The following is a 22,213-nucleotide window of genomic DNA, read 5'->3' as shown; positions in this document are numbered from 1 at the left end:
AGCGTGGGTCAGGCGTTGTTAAAGTTTGGGAGGCGCTCCGCGCCACGGATCCAAACTTTTTTTTGTCTTTCGTTTCCCACGCTGAGTTACTTCCTGGAGAGCGAGCCTCCACCCCCACCCCGCGCGGCTGTGGAAAACCGGAACAGCCTGGACCCAGAGCGGGGACTGTCAGCCCGAGGACATAAGTGGAGTCAAACGGGCGGAGCCGAAAAATTCCAGATCAGTGCTTAGTACTTGGGAGACTCAGGAATAGAATCAGAAAACCCACCCCACACAAACCAGGGGACACAAACGGCTCAAGTAACTGCTGGGAAAAGTTAAAAAAAAATAAAAAAAGCCGTCCGGGCCAAGTCCAAGTTAGAAAGCAGGGCCTTCTTTGGCCGAGCCGCTTGGGGCGCTTTGCGGCCCCGGGCTTCAGCCACCCCGAGATCTCATTGCTGACCCACCTTCTCCCCCAGTTCCCCGGATCTTATTTACCATCTTCATAGTATTTGGAGCCCCTTTCAGCTGGATGAGAAAGGAACTTTGCCATTGGGCTGACAGATGAATATGAATATTTCTTTTATGTTTGCCTAGCGCCGGAGCTTATGTGTAAATGACATTGGGTGGATTGCTTTTCCTAATTCATTCAGTAAATAGCTAAAATTTAAAAGCTGCTCTTGCAGCTTGAGCCAAAACATAATCCTAAACCAGATTATTTTTTTTAATTCTTGAGTTGTTTTTAGTTTTGTTTTTTACTATGTGAGCGTATTAAAGGACATGATACATAGGAAGTGTTTGACTTTAAGAAATCTTGTTTAGGTCACTTAACTGGGTATTCTTTAGGGCAGCTAAATGGATTCAGTTCAAATGCAGCCTCGAGACGTTAGCTGTATGACCCCGGTCAAATGACTTAACTTTCATCACCTTTCGTTTCCTCTATTATAAACAAAGGTAAAATGATAATTTTTACTGGACCTACTCCAATGGACTGTTGTGAGGATCAAATGTAATAATATTTGTAAATACTTCACCCTTAACACTCAAGGTCATTTGTGTATTTGTGTAAAAGGGGGATAGACTATGTAATAGCCACTTCTTAAAAGCTTTGGTAAATGTTAAGGTCCTGTATAAATCTGCATCTTTGGAATATATTTGTATTTTCTCTGTGTGGTCATATATATGAATTTGAATGGAGCAATTTGCCATTTTCTCCTGGGCATTTTGCAGATGAGGAAATTGAGGCAAATAGGAATAAATGACTTGCCCAAGAATCCAATGCAAATGTCTATCAAAGGAAAGAATGTAGGGATAGTGTATTGTAGAGTTCTGTGTTATAAACCACTTGGGGTTTCCATCCCTCCTGAATCTTTAGGCAGAGGACATCTGGCAAAGTGTAACTTCTAATAACTGAAATGTGATTAATGCACATAAGTACAATTAACTGCATTTGAGAGAGCCCCTAAAATCAAACCTACAACTAGAAAGTGTTGGAGGCTGTATTTGAACTCACATCCTGGCCAAGTTCAGCACTGTATTAGTTGACTTCTTGATTCCTCTAAAAATAACTCACATTTATATAACATTTCCTGTAGGCTGCATCATTTGAACCTCAGGAACAAGTCTGTGAGGTTTCAATTCCTTTTACAATACATTTTACAAATTGAGCTTCAGATTTAAGTGGCTTGGACAGGATAACACAACTAATAAGATTCTCCAAGTGGAATTTTAATAATTAGTAAACATTAAGTATCTATTGTGTTCAAGGCATTGGGAGTTAAAAAGCCATAAATAAAATCAACCAGTCAGTAAGTAGTTAAATGTTTACCAAGTGAGAAACACTTATGGTAATGAAATAGTCCCTGCCCTCTAGGAACTCAATAGAAAATAACATCCTTTGAGAGATGGATAGATCTACAGATACATATATATATATATGCAAACTAAATGTAAGATAGTTAACTACTGAGAAAGTTGCTTCCAGTCATGCAGGGCATTGAGCTGAGCATTGGAGGAAAGAGTCAAAGGTGAGGAAAGTGTGTCCTGGACCAGTATAGCCTATATAGAAGCACAGGACAGGAGAGGGAATGTCTGTTCATCCTAGGAGATGTCCAGCACTCTCCACTACTACATTGCTATTTACCTTGCTGCATTCTTCTGGACAAAATGGTGATATGGCAGAGGTCCCTTACATTGGGAACTAGAACTTTATAGCAATATCTCAATTCATACAATATAAATAAAATTTCCTGGAATTGTAAATGAAACCATTGAGCAACAGGAAAGCTATCTCTCTAAAATCCTAATGTTAATTTTTTCATAAATCAATTACTTATGTGCAACTTCAATAAAAGAGCTTAGCATAATACCTGCCCAGTAGAAAGCAGAGTATAAATGTTTATTCTTTTTTTTCTTTCTTTTTTTTTTTTTTTTTTTTTTTTTTTTGTATAAACTAAGATTATATCGTAAGTTACATAGGTAGTTTCTTCTACAGTGCTACAGCTACAGCTTAATTAACAGATATGTTGAGATTGGGAAGTGAGGGGCCCAAAAGTTTGAGGTCCCAGACTAGTGTTGCAAGGTATCCCAAAAGAATTTGCAGGCTTGAACGCATCTCCTTAGCCAAGGGGCAAAGTTTTATTGCAATAGTAAGGCCATTACAAAGCAGCCTGGAATTCTAAGAGAATTCAGCAAGGAGATAAATTTATCCAGCTTTCAATCATAGATATGCTAATTCTATGGCTTATAGGTAGGAAGAAGTGGTCTCCAAAAGGAGTGGTTCTCAATTGACCATATTATTTATTACAGGATTACCAGTCAGGAATGAATTGAGGACTAGTCTCTGAAATCAGGAAGATTGGGCATGGGAGTTTCCTGAGGCCAGAAGCTATCTAAGGAGTGATCAGATTCAGATAGATTGGGCATAGAAGTTTCCAAAGCCAGATTTAAGAGTACTTGTTTATTGTTAAAACAGAAGCTCCCCAAGCTTAGGGAACCCCCAAAACCATTGCTCTATTTCCCTAGATGCTATACCACATCAGATATATAACTTGTCATTTCCAAAAAGAGATTTTTTTATTAAAATTAAATAAAATTAAAGTTGCACAAATAGAATAGGCAGCTAGAAGGTGCAGTGGGAAGAGCACCAGGTCTGGAGTCAGGAAGACTCATCTTCTTGAGTTCAAATCTGGCCTCAAACATTCATTAGCTGTGAGACCTGGCCAAATCACTTACCCCTCTTACCTCAGTTTCCTCATCTGTAAAATGAACTGGAGGAGGAAATGGCAAACCACTCCAGTATCTTTGCCTGGAAAACCTCAAAGGAAGTCACAAAGATTAGCATAACTAAAATGTCTAACACTGCAGGCTTAGAAATAATAGACTGTTGTTCTTGAATCCTGCCATTTAGTATTTGTTTAATTTTAGGCAAATCACTTAAACTTTCCAAACCTCAGTTTCCTTATCGCTAATGTCCCTTCCACATTAAATTTGTGATCTGTTGTAAAAAGAATGTGAAGAAGGCCCCAGTGAATTTATGGAGAACATAGATAGGAATTATATGAAATAAGCAGACCCAGATGGATTGTGATGTGCATCATTGAAGAGAATATTCACAGCAGTAAGATCACAAACACATTGAAATGTTAGGCCAGTTCTTACATGAAAAACTGTTAGGTTCTTACTAAGTGCTAAGTCGGTACTTAACAATTCTCTAGTTCCGGCCTTTCCTGGTAGTTTGACTTGTGAATTCCTAAGGAAGAGCTTGTGTGCTTGGAAGGAGTAAGCTCATTGGTTGGAGTACTTCTTCCCAGAAGCCCTTGTATTATCCCACGCCCATTCTCTGGGAGGATAAAAGAGGCAACATTGAGCCTGGAGAGCAGTCTGGACTGGGGAAGGACAAGAGCTGGAGGAGATTCAGAGCCAGGATTCAGGAAGAAGAAGAGGCTGGCTGGAGGCTCCAGAAGCCTCCCAAGAAACCTGCTCTTAGAGGAAAAGATTATACAGAAAAGAAACTTCCTCCCAGAGAAGGATTACAACTGAGAGACTACCAGACCCTCACAATTTAAGAACATTAACTTGTGTTTATATAATGCTTTAAGAAGTACCGTTATAGACACAGGGACTGGTTGATTTGTAGGTTATCTTGATCTTTTATATTTATTCCCACTCTTCTGCCTCCCTTTTATAAATACACTAATCAGTTCCTTTAACCAGACTATGGGTGAGAAAAAGGTTTGAGAATATGAGTACATTTTAGTTGTTCATGCTATGCTTATACCCTCTTGGATAATTAACAGTTAATCATTTCCCTTATAACAAAGTTTCCAATTCTTTTTTTTTTCCTCTCTTTTTTTTTTTTATTCTTATTTTATTTTATAATTATAACATTCTTTTGACAGTACATATGCATGGGTAATTTTTTACAACATTATCCCTTGCACTTCTATTCAGATTTTTTCCCTTCCTCCCCCAACCCCCTCCCCCAGATGGCAAGCAGTCTTATATATGTTAAATATATTACAGTATATTCTAGATACAATATATGTGTGTAGAACCGAATTTTTTATTGCTCAGGAAGAATTGGATTCAGAAGGTAAAAATAACAGTTTACATTCATTTCCCAGTGTTCCTTTTCTGGATGTAGCTGGTTCTGTCCATCATTAATCAATTGGAATTGGATTAGCTCTTCTCTATGTTGAAGAAATCCACTTCCATCAGCATATATCCTCGTACAGTATCATTGTTGAGGTGTATAATGATCTTCTGGTTCTGCTCGTTTCACTCAGCATCAGTTGATGTAAGTCTCTCCAAGCCTCTCTGTATTTCTCCTGTTGGTCATTTCTTATAGAACAATAATATTCCATAACATTCATATACCATAGTTTACCCAACCATTCTCTAATTGATGGACATCCATTCATCTTCCAGCTTTTAGCCACTATGAAAAGGGCTGCCACAAACATTTTGGCACATACAGGTCCCTTTCCCTTCTCTAGTAGTTCCTTGGGGTATAAGCCCAGTAGTAGTATGGCTGGGTCAAAGGGTATGCACATTTTGATAACTTTTTGGGCATAATTCCAGATTGCTCTCCAGAATGGTTGGATTCTTTCACAACTCCACCAACAATGCATCAGTGTCCCAGTTTTCCCACAGCCCCTCCAACATTCATCGTTATTTGTTCCTGTCATCTTAGCCAATCTGACAGGTGTGTAATGATACCTCAGAGTTGTCTTAATTTGCATTTCTCTGATCAATAGTGATTTGGGACACTCTTTCATATGAGTGGAAATAGTTTTAATTTCATCATCTGAAAAGTGTCTGTTCATATCCTTTGACCATTTATCAATTGGAGAATGGCTTGATTTCTTATAAATTAAAGTCAATTCTCTGTATATTTTGGAGATGAGGCCTTTATCAGAACCTTTAACTGTAAAAATGTTTTCCCAATTTGTTACTTCCCTTCTAATCTTGTTTGCATTAGTTTTGTTTGTGCAGAAACTTTTTAATTTGGTGTAATCAAAATGTTCTATTTTGTGATCAATAATGGTCTCTAGTTCTCCCTTGGACACAAACTCCTTCCACCTCCACAAGTCTGAGAGGTAAACCATCCCATGTTCCTCCAATTTATTTATAATTTCGTTCTTTATGCCTAAATCTTGGACCCATTTTGATCGTATCTTAGTATGTGGTGTTAAATGTGGGTCCATGCCTAGTTTCTGCCATACTAATTTCCAGTTTTCCCAGCAGTTTTTGTCAAATAATGAATTCTTATCCCAAAATTTGGGATCTTTGGGTTTGTCAAAGATTAGATTGCTATTTTTATTCACTATCTTGCCCTGTGAACCTAACCTATTCCACTGATCAATTAGTCTATTTCTTAGCCAGTACCAAATGGTTTTGGTGACTGTTGCTTTATAATATAGCTTTAAATCAGGTACACTTAGACCACCTTCCTCTGACTTTTTTTTCATTAGTTCCCTTGCAATTCTCGACCTTTTATTCTTCCATATGAATTTTGTTGTTATTTTTTCTAGGTCATTAAAATAGTTTCTTGGGAGTCTGATTGGTATAGCACTAAATAAATAGATTAGTTTGGGGAGTATTGTCATCTTTATTATATTCGCTCGGCCTATCCAAGAACACTGAATGTCTTTCCAATTATTTAAATCTGACTTTATTTTTGTGGCAAGTGTTTTGTAATTTTGCTCATATAATTCCTGACTCTCCTTTGGTAGATATATTCCCAAATATTTTATACTATCGACTGTTATTTTGAATGGAATTTCTCTTTGTATCTCTTGCTGTTGGATTGTGTTGGTAATGTATAAAAATCCTGAGGATTTATGTGGATTTATTTTGTATCCTGCGACTTTGCTAAAATTCTGAATTATTTCTAATAGCTTTTTAGCAGAGTCTTTGGGGTTCTCTAAGTATACCATCATGTCATCTGCGAAAAGTGACAATTTGATTTCTTCATTTCCTACTCTAATTCCTTGAATCTCTTTCTCGGCTCTTATTGCCAAGGCTAGAGTTTCTAGTACTATATTGAATAGTAATGGTGATAGTGGGCAACCTTGTTTCACTCCTGATCTTACAGGGAAAGGTTCTAGTTTATCACCATTACATATGATGTTTACTGAAGGTTTTAAATATATGCTCCTTATTATTTTAAGGAATAGTCCATTTATTCCTATACTCTCAAGCGTTTTTAGTAGGAATGGATGTTGGATTTTATCAAATGCCTTTTCTGCATCTATTGAGATGATCATATGGTTTTTATTAATTTGATTATTAATATGGTCAATTATACTAATAGTTTTCCTAATATTAAACCAGCCCTGCATTCCTGGTATAAATCCCACTTGGTCATAGTGTATTATCCTGGGGATGATTTTCTGAAGTCTATTTGCTAATATCTTATTTAAGATTTTAGCATCAATATTCATTAAGGAAATTGGTCTATAGTTTTCTTTCTCAGTTTTCGATCTACCTGGTTTAGGTATCAGTACCATGTCTGTGTCACAGAAGGAATTTGGTAGGACTCCTTCAATCCCTATTTTTTCAAATAGTTTACATAGCATTGGAGTTAGTTGTTCTTTAAATGTCTGGTAGAATTCACCTGTAAATCCATCTGGTCCTGGGGACTTTTTCTTAGGAAGTTGGTTAATAGCTTGGTCTATTTCTTTTTCTGAGATGGGACTATTTAGACTACTTACTTCTTCCTCTGTTAATCTGGGCAAGCTATATTTTTGAAGGTATTCTTCCATTTCATTTAAGTTATCGAATTTATCGGCATAAAGTTGAGCAAAGTAGCTCCTAACTATTGTTCTAATTTCCTCTTCATTAGTGGTGAGTTCACCCTTTTCATTTTCAAGACTATCAATTTGCTTTTTCTCTTTCCTTTTTTTAATCAGGTTTACTAAGGGTTTGTCTATTTTGTTGGTTTTTTCATAAAACCAACTCTTAGTTTTATTAATTAAATAGTTTTTTTACTTTCAATTTTATTAATCTCACCTTTTATTTTTTGAATTTCAAGTTTTGTGTTTGTCTGGGGGTTTTTAATTTGTTCCTTTTCTAGCAATTTTAGTTGTAAGCCCAATTCATTGGCCCTCTCTTTCTCTATTTTATGCAAGTAGGCCTCTAGAGATCTAAAACTTCCCCTTATTACTGCTTTGGCTGTATCCCACACATTTTGGTATGATGTCTCATTATTGTCATTTTCTTGGGTGAAGTTATTAATTATGTCTATGATTTGCTGTTTTACCCAATCATTCTTTAGTATAAGATTATTTAGTTTCCAATTATTTTTTGGTCTATTTTCCCCTGGCTTTTTATTAAATGTTATTTTGATTGCATTATGGTCTGAAAAGGATGCATTTACTATTTCTGCCTTACTGCATTTGATTTTGAGGTTTTTATGCCCTAGTATATGATCAATTTTTGTATAGGTTCCATGAACTGCTGAGAAGAAAGTATATTCCTTTCTGTCTCCATTTAGCTTTCGCCAAAGATCTATCATATCAAACTTTTCTAGTATTCTATTTACCTCTTTGACTTCTTTCTTATTTATTTTGTGGTTTGATTTATCTAATTCTGAGAGTGCAAGGTTGAGATCTCCCGCTATTATAGTTTTGCTATCTATTTCCTCTTGCAGCTCTCTTAATTTCTCTTTTAAGAATTTAGATGCTGCACCACTTGGTGCATATATGTTTAATATTGATACTGCTTCATTATTGATGCTGCCCTTTAGCAGGATATAATGCCCTTCCTTATCTCTTTTAATTAGATCAATTTTTGTTTTTGCTTGATCTGAGATGAGGATGGCTACTCCTGCTTTTTTGGTTTTGCCTGAAGCAAAATAGATTCTGCTCCACCCTTTTACTTTTAGTTTGAATGTCTCACCCTGTTTCAGGTGTGTTTCCTGTAAACAACATATAGTAGGATTCTGACTTTTAATCCAGTCTGCTAACTGCTTCCTCTTTATGAGGCAGTTTGCCCCATTCACATTTATGGTTAGAAGGAGTAATTCTATATTGCTTGCCATCCTATTAACCCCTGCTTATGCTTTTCCCCTTTCCTTCCCTTTTACCCCCCTACCCAGTATTAAACTGGTGAACACCACTTGCTTTTCACAGCCCTCCCTTTTTAGGATCCCTCCCCCACCTTAAAGATCCTCCCCTTATTTTACCCCTTTTCCTCGAAATTACTGTATTCCCTTCCCCTTAGCTTACTCCTTCCCTTTCACTTTTCAATGAAGTGGAAGAAGTTTCACCATAAATCGAATATGTCTATTGATACACGCTATGTTCATCTCCCTCCTTTCTTTCTCTCAGATATAATAGGTTACCTTTGCCTCTTCATGAGATGTAGTACCACCACTTTACACTTTTTTATGATATAATCTCCTTTCCACCTCTAGTTTCTAAGACAAATTGTACATATGTTCTTTACATATTTTTTTGATAGAAGTATAGTTCTCAAGATTTCTTTTTACCTTTTTAGAAATCTCTTGAGTTCTGTATTTGAAGATCAAACCTTTTATGTAGGTCTGGTTTTTTTCATCAAAAATAGATGGAATTCATTTATTTTGTTAAATGTCCATCTTCTTCCCTGGAAAACGATGCTCATTCTTGCTGGGTAAGTTATTCTTGGCTGCATACCAAGTTCCTTAGCCTTTCGGAATATCATGTTCCAGGCCCTGCGTTCTTTTAATGTGGACGCTGCTAGATCCTGGGTTATCCTTATTGTGGATCCTCCATATCTGAATTGTTTTTTTCTAGCAGCTTCCAATATCTTTTCCTTTGTCTGATGGTTCTTGAACTTGGCCACTATATTTCTTGGCGTTTTGATTTTAGGGTCCCTTTCAGTAGGTGATCGATGAATTTTTTCAATGTCTATTTTACCCTCTGTTTCCAGAATGTCTGGGCAGTTCTCTTTGATAATTTCCTTGAAAATGGTGTCCAAGCTCTTTTTTTCCTCCCATTTTTCAGGGAGTCCGATTATTCTCAAATTGTCTCTCCTGGATCTGTTTTCCAGGTCTGTTGTCTTTCTGGTAAGGTACTTGACAGTCTTTTCAATTGTCTCATTTCTCTGGTTTTGCTTGACTCCCTCTTGGTTTCTCCTTGAGTCATTCATTTCTACTTGTTCCAGTCTAATTTTCAATGATGTATTTTCTTCACTCACTTTTTTTATATCTCTTTGTAACTGTCCAATTGAGTTTTTATCTTCTATGGAATTTTTTTCCATTTTATCCACTTTATTTTTTAGAGAGCTGATTTCTTTTTCCAGCTCACTAATCCTGTTTTCCTTGGAGTTGTTTACCTTTTCCAGCTCACTAATCCTGTTTTCCTTGGAGTTGTTTACCTTTTCCAGCTCACTAATCTTGTTTCTCAATGATTTGATTTCTTTATCCACTCTGTCTTTGAATGCATGGGATGACTTCTCCAGGCTCTCTTGCCAAGCTTCCCTTTCCTTTTCCCATTTCTCTTCCAGCTCTCTTGTGAGAGCCTTTTTGATTTCCTTTATGAGGTTCTTTTGTATTGAGGAGCAGATCATATCCCTCCCAGGGGATACATCTGGGGACAGTCTGTTCCTAGTCTCCTCAGCATTTGAAGTCTGCTCCCTCTCCACACAGAAGCTGTCAATGGTTAGAGCCCTTTTGAATTTTTTGTTCATTTTGTCAGAGTAGGAATCAAAGAAAACAAACTGACAAGAGAAACAATTGGTCTGTTTTGCGGGGGATGGGGCTGGATGGTATTAATGGGCTTCTTCTACAGACTGGGGGGGAGGGCAGCAAAGAGCCACTAACAGAACAGCAATGACTGTACTGAGTCTGTGCTCTGAGGCTCCGAGAACGCACCGAGTCAGTCCAGGTGGGGGTTGGGGGTGGCCGGGCTCTGAGAGACGCTGGCTTTCTGGGGTTTTAATCTTCACCTCCGGAAACACCCTCTCCGATGCTCCTGGCTTGCTGCCAAGATGGAGCATCCACACTGGGGCAAAAGCCCTTTCACAGAAACAGCAGAGATCACACCCCTCCCCCTCCGGTCTGAACTGTGTGAGCTGCCTGTCTTGCTCTGGCTGTCTGCCCTCAGTCTGCGCCCAGTCTGTTCAACCCTCCCCCGAGCAAACACAGACCTTTTCTGGCGACTTTCAAGGATGTCTTCTCTTGGTGATTATTTGTGGATTTCTTTCTGGGTCAAGCATTAAGTCAGAGGCTTGTCATGAAGTAAGTTCTGAGAGAAAACGAGGAGCTCAAGCAGCTGTCTGCCTCCACGCCGCCATCTTGGCCGGAAGTCCCTCCAAAGTTTCCAATTCTTGATGAAATATTGGAATAGGTTAGAGATCAGGGATGCAACTATTATGGGGATGGAGGAAGATGACAGTTTGAGCATGTATATGATGCCAAGTACTTAAAGTGTGTTTTTTTTTTTTCTTCCAACAGAAATGAAGAAGAGAGGTTCATACAGCAGAGAGAAATACGGAAGAAACAGTTATCGGCAGAGTAACGCCTGTCGATGGAACAGAAGGCGTAGCTCTAACGAAAGGCAGGTGTAATGATGGGAGCCAGCCTTTGTCCTGGGTCTCTTTTTATTACCTATGTTTAAGGGTGGTGCTGGGTGAAGAGGGTGCGATATGAGGCAAAGATGGGTCTGTGGTTCTTTGTCTCTCTCCAGATTGATAATGACAGGTCTGTAGCCAAAGAATTCGCCCACTCAAAGCTGTGACAAGAAAGGCTTTATTGATTAGGAAAAGAACATCAAGATGTCTTGGCGGGCAATATCTGCTTCCAGAGAGAGAAGCCATATTCTAAGAGGCATAGCTTGAGATCTTTATTTTTATACACAACAGGATAATGGAACAGGATTTGTAGCTGATATTTTCTGCTTCCAGAGGATATGGAGAAGTTTGTATAACAGAGTTTCTCCAGAGACTGTAAGTCCTCTGAAGTTTGTATAACAAAGGAATTTTTCTCCAGAGGATGTAAGGTTTTGTTGGTCATTTACATACTGGGCTGTCTGCTTTCCCCTCATCACTGGGCTCCTCATTTTTGATTGGTATATTATTTTTTTAGGGTTTAGCTATTGTTTACATGAAATAAAGGTGACATCAAGCTGCTTTCAGAGAACTTTTTTCTTATTAGAAGTATTTGTTATTTTACAGCCAGAGGTACAATCTTCTAGGGAACCTAATTTCATCTATTCAACAAAGATCTGGGAAACACTGCAAAATCTTTGCCTTTTAGGCAGATTATCTTAGGGAAAAATGAATACCTATGGAATATAAAAGTTAAATGGCATCACCATATCTAAATATATTTACCTTCTCTGTTTCCACTCACACCATCCAGTGCTCTGTCATAAAGAAATGATGGAGGGAACTCTGAAACTGTCCGCTGACTTTGGGGGAGAAGCCATGGGTGAACTCTTGAGAAACTCTCCTCTGGGAGAGGCCCACCTCGGGGAATCAAAATAAAGTTTCATTCTGTTATCTTGGTGAGACTAGCTATACTCTCTATTGAGCTGAAAATTAGTCCAGGACCACTTAGCTTGAACGTAAGTGGTCTCATAATACTGGAAATCTAGGCCTGTGGGCAGTAATTTCATTCAATTGAAATTTCAGTCTCAGATTTCTTATTAAAGGGCAATTTTAAAACTCATTGCTTTGCAAAGGTCTAAAGTGGCACAGCTGCCTATCAGGACCCCTGCCCACTGTGAAGAGACACCCTCTTCTCAGTGTTAACACCTCTCTTTATTTCCCTTCCAGGACAGATTTCTCAGTGCCAATTAAACTTCCCTTTTGCCAGTCAAACTTATCTGGTTCGTAAATTCTTTCACATTGAACCTGCACCAATCAGAAGGGGATTCTCACCTCAACTCTCTGCACTGCCACTAACCACATCAGAAAGATAGACCACTGTACCATAAAATGGAAGGGCTTATAACTGCTTGAAGTCACCACTTTGCTCAGATACAAAGATGATCCTAGGTCCTATATGTGTCAGTAAACATGTTGGTATGTTGGCTGTGAAACAATGACTTTCCAACACCTTCTCTTGAAAGATTCTCAAAGGAAACAATCATATCAATTTAAGAATCTTTCCACCCACCAGATTTTCTTTTCTTGCAATGAGCAGATATTTAACAATAGAGAAGGTAATAGTGAATATTAAGTATCAACCCTACCAAAGCATTCATGCATGAGCTGTTAGTGTAATGATGTAATATAACCTTCCCAAATCATCCCATGGTGAAATTTTAAAAGCATATCAATGAGTAACACCTGGGTAAAAATATTAATCAGTATTGAACATAATGTAATGACCTGGGTGTCCTTGGGAGAATGACCTTCCCAAACAATATTTTCACTTGGCTACATGAAACTTACATGAGAATATGATCATAAATAAATTATAGGCGGAGGGCCTTATGAAAGCCTACAACAGACATCTTTTTTGAGCTGCAAAAGTCAAGCGTTAGAGTCACTGAAAAACACTGTTACCGAATATCTTCTGCTCATCACAAAACAAGTTGGAAAAATTTAGAACTATATATTTTTCCTGAAGTTGTCCAGATTGCCAGTATATAAAGAAAAAAAGTCTTCATTCCCTTGGCTTCATTGCTACCAAGGGTAGGGCAGTTTTTAATGTATTTGATGTTAACCATGATTCTTAAGTAAAGGCTTTTGATTTAACATCTTGTGAACTTAGCTGCAAGAAATTTGAAAGATCATCTTGCCCTACTGCTTTATTTTAGAGCTGAAGAAGCTGGGCTTTAGGAAGGGAGATAAATTGACCTAGAACTAGGACTTACAGTCTAGTGGCCCATTTCATTATTTTCCCTATGCCATGCTCCTTCCTCCCCTTAAGGCTCTTTGGATTAAAAGTAGCTTGCAACATGGAAAACAATACATTTTCATCCTGGCTTTGGCCTAAAAAGCAAATGTCTTCATTCCTGAGCCTCAATTTCCCTATCTATAAAAGAAAAGCTTGGTAAACCTAGACCAAAGAAGACAGACTAGGATTTGCCTAGTATGGGATTGCTGCTTTTGTGAAAAATGAGAACTGCTATGATATTTTTAGTGGTGTGGGTTTCTATGATATTTTAGAGTTCTTTGGAACAGGAAAATTTCAAATGACTTCACAAAATGCAGTGATGCTTAATAAGAATTGCTCTGAAAACACATCTTTTAAAAAGAAAAAAAAAATGAACAGAAACATTGCCCAAATATTTTGAAGTATGTATAGGGAGAAAAGCCTGCAACTTCAGTTTTCCATAAGAAAATACGTAAAAATAACCATACGAGTTAGTGTGAATATTAGTTCAGCTGTATTTACATCAGAGATACAGAGATATTAGGGTACTGGGTAAGCCAAGACTTTTCACTTTAACCATAGTTGCTTATGTTTACAGATATGGAGCAGAGAGATCGAGTAGTCCTCAAAGTTCTGACAGTAATAGAGCCTATTCATCAGCTTCTAGTTCAAACTCAAGCTCTTCAGTGCCAGGTAAGGCAGTTACTGAGTACCAATTATGACTTCTCTGTTGAATCCCTTCTTTCCTGCAAAAGAATAATTCAAACAGAAATCCCACTTACTCAACTTTTTTCTTTTCAAGCTACACTTAACTTTTTCAGTTAGAATTATTTGGGACAGGTTTGTAGCTTTGCTTGGCACCTTTTTTTAAAAAAATTATTTTTCTTTTTTCAGAGTGAAATTTTGTGTGTGTGTGTGTTGTATGTACACACCCACGATCCTTACATGCTTTGTTTTTATAAGCATATATTAAACTTAATTAGGTAATATTAAAATTGACATTTGTATCTCCTTTGAACTTCATCTTGGGGTTTTTTTCCCTCCAGTACTTAATGCTTTATAGACTATAGTTTTGTAGACTTTCAGTAATGTTTTGTAAACTTTCAATCTAGTGATCAGTATGCAACTATCTTTTTCCAAGCTACAAAAGATGGATTTAAGTGAGGAGGGAAGGGGGAATCTAATAGCTTTATAAATTCTTTGCTAGGTCAATTAGTTACTCTTGTTTAAAATTCAATTTTAATTTTATTTCATATGGTTAAAGAACTGCCAGGATTTTACTTTGATCCTGAAAAGAACCGTTATTTTCGATTGCTTCCTGGACATAACAACTGCAACCCCCTCACAAGAGAGATGATCCAGCACAAGGAGAGAGAGAGCATAAGATTGAAACTTTTAGAGAAAGAAGATATGCAAAAAAAGGTGAGCATTAGCCAGCAGTACAAAATGGAATATTTTATTCTCTTGACGTTCTCCCATGATACACATACATGCATACATGACATATACATACCAATTGCTGAAAAAAGACTTACCTGAATGCCTTTTCACATAACAATCTTTTTTTAGGAGAGACTACTATCACTACTCTGGGAGATGCCTCCAGGACTTATCTTCTTGAATTGTTTTAGAGGGGAGAGACAGAAAATTCCCCAGTTGTCTTTTTGAAAAGTTTAAATTATAATCCTATTATTTGACCTACCAAGTTCAGTGTTATGGAAGAACAGAATTCCTCTCTTAGCCCTGCCCCATATGACTCTTAGGCAAGGGTTTTGACCTTTTCCAGATCATACTTTCTCATGCATACAATGAGGAGGTGGTATTGAATGTTCTTTAAAGCCTGAATCCTGATAACCTAAGAATTTATTGTAATGAGCTTTCTCATGTTGAGAAATGAATTTCTTAAGGACAGAAATAGTCTCCCTTCAATTCTATGCTAAATAAAATTTCATCAAATTCCCTCTCTTTTTCCTTAGAAAGCAACAAGAATTGGATTGAATCCATTACCCTTGTTGAACAAGAGACAATTGGGCATGCTCTGTTCTACCAGTTATTGCCGGTAAGATAACTCTTTGAGATGTTTCTTCTGTTTTCTGTAATGGCACAAAGTTTAGATCATATGATCTCTGAAGTTCTTTCCAACTCTGATTCTTCCAATTTCATTTCTTTAAAACAAACCTTTCCAAATGATAACTGTATGAGTATCCTTCACAGTATCTTCACACATTTAGCTGCTTAAGTCAGTTCCAAGGGAGTTATTTCTTTTCTGCAATAGGGGAATGGAAGAAGGAGAGAGTACAGAGAAATTAAACATGGATGAAAGGAGAAATTTTCATTTTGGAAAGTCAATCTATGTGTTACTGTCAAATAATTTATGTACTGATAAAACTCGGAGGTTCTAGAACTTCATTACCAATTTGCACTATTAAAAAATTTACCTTTCTAGAAGTGACACACTAAAACAGTGCTCTAGAATGGGGATTATTCTCAGCACCATTTTAGCTTTTGTACATTTGAGAGTAAGAAGAGCATCTGTTTGAGACGATTTATGAGTGTGTAAATCTCTCCAATTCTGATTCAATTAAACAAATATAGGTATCCCAGAAATTTCAGTGCAGCTTTAAGCTCTTTAAACTTAAAAATTTTGAGGACACCCTTTCCTTACTAAATAGCATTTTGTGCAGAGTATTCCAAGGCACTGGGGAGACAAAGATATGCCATAATCATATAGATCCTACTCTCAAAAAGTTTACAATACAAACCTGGGGTGAGGATGTATACTCAACTCACATTTTCCCTAATAACATAATTCTGGATACAAATTGGAAGGGTAATATACTCTGAGGCAATCCCTTTCTTATTAAAGAAGTGAGAGATAATTTTCTTTAACCAAAGTAGGCTGTTTTAAATGCCTTTGTCAGTTATACCACCTGGAATTTTGTATAAATAAAATTTTGTATACTAAGTATTTTATAACTTTGGGTTGTAATACAAGAAAAAAATTCTCAAGCCCAAACTTAAGAGATCTGTTCTATCATTCAAAGTATACGTAATTATGCAAGCATTGCCAAATGTTTGATTTAATATAAATTGTAAAACTTACTATTTATATATATATATAGGCTACTATCCTTAATTTCTCATTTGGAGAAGAAATTTCATTTTTACTCAGTGGAACCCTGAGGACCCCATATATATCTATACTAAACACAGAGGAAGTTCTTGGTTTTCTTTCTGTTACTTGAGAAATGTCCCTTGGAAATTACATTTGCATTAATCTTTCCATTTTGGGGAAGGAGGGTGTGAGCATTGGATTAGTGGGTACATAAACATGTAGGTGAACATGGCTATATGATCCAATATTAAATATGTGATTTATAAATAGAAAAAAAAGAGATCTGTTCTTCCTCATTTAAAAAAAAAAAAAAAAAAAAAAGGCTTGTAATCCTGGAACCAGTGAACAAGTGAAAAATAGCTGTGATATGGCAGAAAGAAGACTCAGTTGAGAGTTAAAAGAAACTAGTCTAGGCCCTGCCACAAGACTTTATCCTGGACTCTCTTGTCATTCTCTCTTGGGGACCTCATCATAAATATGCCGATGTCTCCTAAGTTTCCAACTTTACCAGTTGAGTAGAGGACATTTCAAACTGAATATTCTTAAGGCATCTCAAACTCAACAGGTTTAAAATAGAACCCATCTTTCTTCTAGACTTCTTGTTCCTAATCCCAGGCTCTCCACCTCAGTGTCATCTGCAGCTCCTCAAACACACCTTTTGTCTCCTCCACCTCCACCCCCACATCCAATAGTTGCCAAATCTCCACGAGATTTCTTCTTGACTCACATATAAGCAGTCCTAGTTCAGGCCTTCCAGTAGCCTCCTGATTGGTCTCCCTGCCTCCCTCCCCTTCATTCCATTCTCCATGGGGCTGCCAAACTCTTCCTAAATTGAAGGTCTGACCTTGTCATTTCCCTACTCATTAAATTCCAATGACTCACTTTTGCTTCTTTGTCATTTTAAATCCTTCTCTTCTTCCCCCTTGTCCCAATCTACTTTCCATACTGTCTTACATATTACTTCATGCTGCCAGACTGCTCTGTTCTTCTCTCTGTTCTTTTTTGCACTCATTTCTTTCTTCCCCCCCCCCCCCCCAATTATTAATTTCTTTCCCTGTTTAGCTCTTCAGCTTTTCTACAGAAGTTTATCCACAGGACATTGTATCCATTTGTATAAATGTATATGTGATCTCCTCCAACTAGACTACTCCAGCTGCCTGACTGTTTTCATTTTGTCTTTCTATCTCCCACATCTGGCAATGTTTGTCTGACATAGAGTAGGATGCTTGTAAGTAAATGCTTGCTTTTTTTTTTTTTTCCTTTCCCCATCTCTGTGACCTTCATCACATTGCTTCACTACACTAGATGTTAGCTTCTGAAGTATCTCCCAGCTACAATATGCTCTTTGATCCTTCCATTTCTCCCCAACCTCTTCACTTACTGAATAACAATATTTGTCTATCAAAGCCCATTTGAACCATTTTTTTCATTTCACAATGGAAGGCTACACAACCCTGATCTGCAATGGCCTTCCTGCTCAGATTCCGTATTTTACTGTCTGACCTACAACTGTCTCACTGCTGTAATCAGTTGTATTTGTTTTTATTCCTCTACCAGTAAGCTTTCCATGAGAATCCATTTAAAGAGGTAAGAAAATAGACCACTTAGGAACACGAGCTTTTCATATTCTGGCTTCATGATTCAGGTCTTCCAAGCATCCGAACAATAAAAGGCTCAGAAAAGTCCCCAGAGTACAGTACAGGGTAATTCTGGTGGTTTAAATTAGCTCTAAGGCAGGTACGTACATCTCTAAATAAAGAAAATCACCCAATGCCAGAGATCCGAGTAGGAGCTTATATTTGAAGAGGAAAAGTAGTTAAGGTTTTGTTCAATGTATATAAAAGGCAGTATATTAGGGTTAGGAGTTGGAGCTCCTGAGGATAATTTTTTTTTTTTTTTTGGGACATCCAAATCCTTTTTAATATCTTTGGCCCTTTTTTGCCAATTTTGGAAAGTTAAACTTTCTATATCCCCAGTGCCTAAGTTCAGTGCTTTATAACAGGAAGTTGCCTAAATATCTGTTGAATGAAAACAATTAAGCTGAGGTATTTAAAATCTTGCTCTTAAAGCAAATAATAGACTTTTTTTTTTCATGCTTTTTGTCTTTTCCCACATCTTGAATTTTCTTCACTGCTTAAATAACATTATTATCCTTCCTGTTTACCTCCTACAGACTAGTCCATGAGTTACATGTAAACTGCATGCAGAGAAAGAAAGTAGCAATTCAGAGCCCTGATTCCTCTGTTATTGGAACTGATCACTTTAAGCTCATAGTGGTAAGTTGGACATGTTTAAGGATAAGATTAGCTATATAAGTCAGCCTTTGGTTTTTTTTTTGGGGGGGGGGGAACAGGAGGTTGTGATTGGGTAGCAAGGATTTCCTGGGGTAGTTTATAAACTTGATATAATATGTTGGTTTTTAACTTGGGCTTCAAACTGCCACAGAAGTGAGTGGCTTTTTTTTTTTTTTTTTTTTTTTTTTAATTATTGTTATTACAGTTATTATTTTAAGTACCCGCTGTATGTAAAATGGCAGGTGCTATCCTGGTAGGGCAGAGTGTACTGTGACCATAAATCCAACTATCCCTTCTGCTCCATCAGTTTGCATTAGGGCCTTTGCATGGCTAAAGACCAGCCAAGCATAATTTATTCTCTTTCCTTTGAGATGTTATATCCCTCAAATGGATAGTGGATTATATGCCTGTTCCAAAATAGAGGTTGCTAAATTTGGAGCTTATGTGCATCAGGAATCAAGAGATTTTAGGAAATGTAACTTGCATGATCTGTGTATACAAAATTGTTCATAATTTTAAATATACCCCCATTTCATTTGTCTTGTAGAAAAAACCCTTCTCTTATGATTTAAGACTTCTACAATATACATCCACTCCTAGAAAGAATGTAGCAGCCTTTTGTTCCTAGGTAGCTCTAGAGACTACTAAAAGAACTGAAAGGAAGGTAAAAAGTGCTTGTTTAAAAGATTTGGCTCTTGATTGTGACAAGCTACAAATATTTAGGAAGTAGAGTTATCCAAACCCAAGTCATCCCTTTCCTTCCTTTTTGCTAAAAGGTAGCTATGAAAAAAAGAAAAAGATAGCCCCAGAGAGGATGGGCTTGGATGATTAAGGAGAAGTAGGAGGGATGGAGTTGAGTACAAAATAACCTAATGGAGTCGATGCCTGTTCCTCCACACATACTTAATAAGGGAGAATTTCATAACTTTATTGGAGGTAATGCCTCTGGGGAAACTGGCATCAGGGCAAAACTAAAGCTTTTAAAAAACTGTTATTGTCTTGTTATTATGGGGGGGGTGGAGACGAAAGACTGGAATTTGAGAATAATCTTGCCTGTGCTGCTATGATCTAAGCTAAAAATCTTAAGATATTCCATTCTGACACTCTTCAATTAAACTATGTCAACAGACATAGAGGAATGGTAATCTTTGCTGTTTGACAGAGTTCTAAGTTGGGGGCCGCTATATAATGCAGTGAACACTAGCCCTGCAGTCAGGAGGATCTGAGTTCAAATGTGGCCTCAGACACTTAACACTTCCTAGCTATGTGAGCCTGGGCAAGTCACTTAACCCCAATTACCTCACCAAAATTAAAAAAAACAAAAAAACAAAAACAAACCCCAAAGTTCTAAGTTGAAGGCTTCTTTAGTGACTTTTCATTATAAATGCTAGTAATTGTGTGGAACTTGCCTTCCTTTAAACTCAGTGGCAGATGAGATTTAGACATGGCTATTTGTCACTAGAGATCTCAGTTTTCAATTGAGATCAGATCCCAGCCACCAGTGATTCTTCTTGAGGCACACGATTTATAGAAACTAAAGCAGCCACACAAGTGTCTATAAACCCAGTTCTGATTCAAATATTTGACCTCCGTTTCTCTGGTAGCATTGCCTCCAATAAATGTCCCCTTTGTTTGATGCCCTTACTCTCCATTATTGAATTGCTAGATCAGGCACTTGTCAGCATTCCCTCAATGTGGGGTTGGTGAGGAGAGAGAGTCCAAGAGACTTCTGCTCTTAGAGTTAGCTAACAATATAAAACTTAGCTGACAGAATTCCTGCTGGGAAAAATAAAGGAGCAGTGGGCCAGAGAGGAATGAATTGTTGCTCGGTCGTGAAGCCCACAGCTGACCCTGACTCCTTCAAAGTAGTCTTTGGTTTGCTTTGGTAGGCTGACACTGCCCGGGAGAGGATATTCACGGTTAATGATGTGGAACATGGAGGCTGCAAATATGGCATCATCAACCTTAGTGGTTTAGGAACCAAGGCTCTCACTGTGGAGATGTACGATAACCTATACTTTACCAATCGCAAGGTAGGTCATTGATGCTCCCATTTCCAGCTGTATGACTTTTCCTTTCCTTCCCTCTAGTAATTCCATATCTTAGTTTGGATTTAAATGAGTGGTTTCTGGCACTTGAAGGGATCAAAGAAAAGTTGGGATGAAAAGATTGTGGAAGAGAACAAGGGAAGGTATAGCACTCATTTGTCTAATTTTTTTGTTTCAAATGACTTTGAGATCCTGAGTAATTGTATTTGGAGAAGCAGCCCCAACAGCTGGTGGCTTAGGGAAAGAAAATGACTACTTTCTCACATGAATGAAAGACAGTCTTTCCCAAACTAGGTTTAAGAGCTACAGAGGGGATGAGCTATGAGGAGAGGATGGGAGAAAAAGAGGAATTTTATTCAAAGGTTATCTGAATTGTCCTGAAGTCAGGAGGACCTGAGTTCAAATCTGGTCTCAAACACTTAACTCCAGTTGCCTCAGCAAAAAAAAAGAAAAAGAAAAAAAAAGTATCTGAATTATGGAAGTGTGAGGGGAGGGGAAGAAGTGAACTGTTTGTTAGCAAGAAAATAACATGCCTTTCCTTTTCATGGTCTCTTTCTAAGACAGAAAGCTGAGCTTCAAACCTTCCAGCTAGAGCTCCCTTAATCCCATCAATAAAACTGGACTCTCTCCATACATATTCTCCCTTCCTCCACCCCCTTTTTTTGGTAGCATCTAGAATAAAGATGGGTAATAATTTGAATTGAAATTTTACCTGTCCTGTAGCATCTGATAGTGTGTTGTTTTTTTCCCCATCCAAAACTAAAGAATTTTTTATATAGCTTAAAAGCTACTATGATCCTTTGCCTCTTTGAAGTATTAAGGGAAAAGTGTCATAGGGAGATAGCCTGCTTTATTAATATTTACTGGGTAGAAGAGACACATAAATTTACTTTCTAAACCCCATGGCTATCAATATCCAGCACTGAGTTCACATCTAAAAAGCAAAAGATTAGATCAACAATCTTTTGAATAACTATTGGGATTACTGTATTTTTTTACTTCAATAAACAAAAAAGCTGCTTAGAGCTTGAGATCTCATCTCTGGTCATCAAAGAGCTTGTTATTAAGGCTTATGGAATTTAACTAGCTCAAAGGGGAAAAAAACCCCAACCAAAACATATTCCTATTTCTGAGACTTTAGGAAACATACCCTTACCATAAGTTAGATAGCAATAGTCATAGCTAATTTTTCCTTTTTGATATGTTTTTCCTTACCAGGTAAATTCTGTATGCTGGGCCTCTCTGACTCATCCCGATTCCCATGTTTTGTATCCTTCAGCAAGTGAAGGAGTTTGGGTAGCAGGTTGCCCTTTGTCAAGAACACAGACATCCCACCTCTTAGGCAAGAAGGGTGCATCTAAATGAAGGCCAGAGCAGGAGAATTCTCATGGAGTATAAAAAGGAGCAAACAAGCTCACTTGAGGTACCATTTCCCAGGAACGTTTTGTGCTCTGAGAGAATGAGC

The 22,213-nt window shown here is 37.5% G+C and overlaps 1 protein-coding gene across 3 annotated transcripts in view; it reads left to right on the top strand.

The window, feature by feature from the left end:
- DCAF4 (DDB1 and CUL4 associated factor 4) overlaps nt 1–22,213 on the top strand; it is a 31,876-nt gene that overhangs the window by 358 nt on the left and 9,305 nt on the right. For all 3 annotated transcript variants that reach the window (XM_074290113.1, XM_074290112.1, XM_074290114.1), the window contains exons 2-8: nt 10,922–11,024; nt 13,890–13,984; nt 14,556–14,713; nt 15,268–15,350; nt 18,580–18,682; nt 20,590–20,733; nt 21,967–22,016. In XM_074290113.1, the coding sequence (XP_074146214.1) occupies nt 10,924–11,024; nt 13,890–13,984; nt 14,556–14,713; nt 15,268–15,350; nt 18,580–18,682; nt 20,590–20,733; nt 21,967–22,016 (734 nt within the window). In that variant the 5' untranslated portion in view covers nt 10,922–10,923. The remainder of the gene's footprint in view (nt 1–10,921; nt 11,025–13,889; nt 13,985–14,555; nt 14,714–15,267; nt 15,351–18,579; nt 18,683–20,589; nt 20,734–21,966; nt 22,017–22,213) is intronic.

Source organism: Sminthopsis crassicaudata, chromosome 2 (assembly GCF_048593235.1).
Source record: "Sminthopsis crassicaudata isolate SCR6 chromosome 2, ASM4859323v1, whole genome shotgun sequence".
NCBI lineage: Eukaryota > Metazoa > Chordata > Mammalia > Dasyuromorphia > Dasyuridae > Sminthopsis > Sminthopsis crassicaudata.
This window is presented reverse-complemented; position numbering and strand designations above follow the sequence as displayed.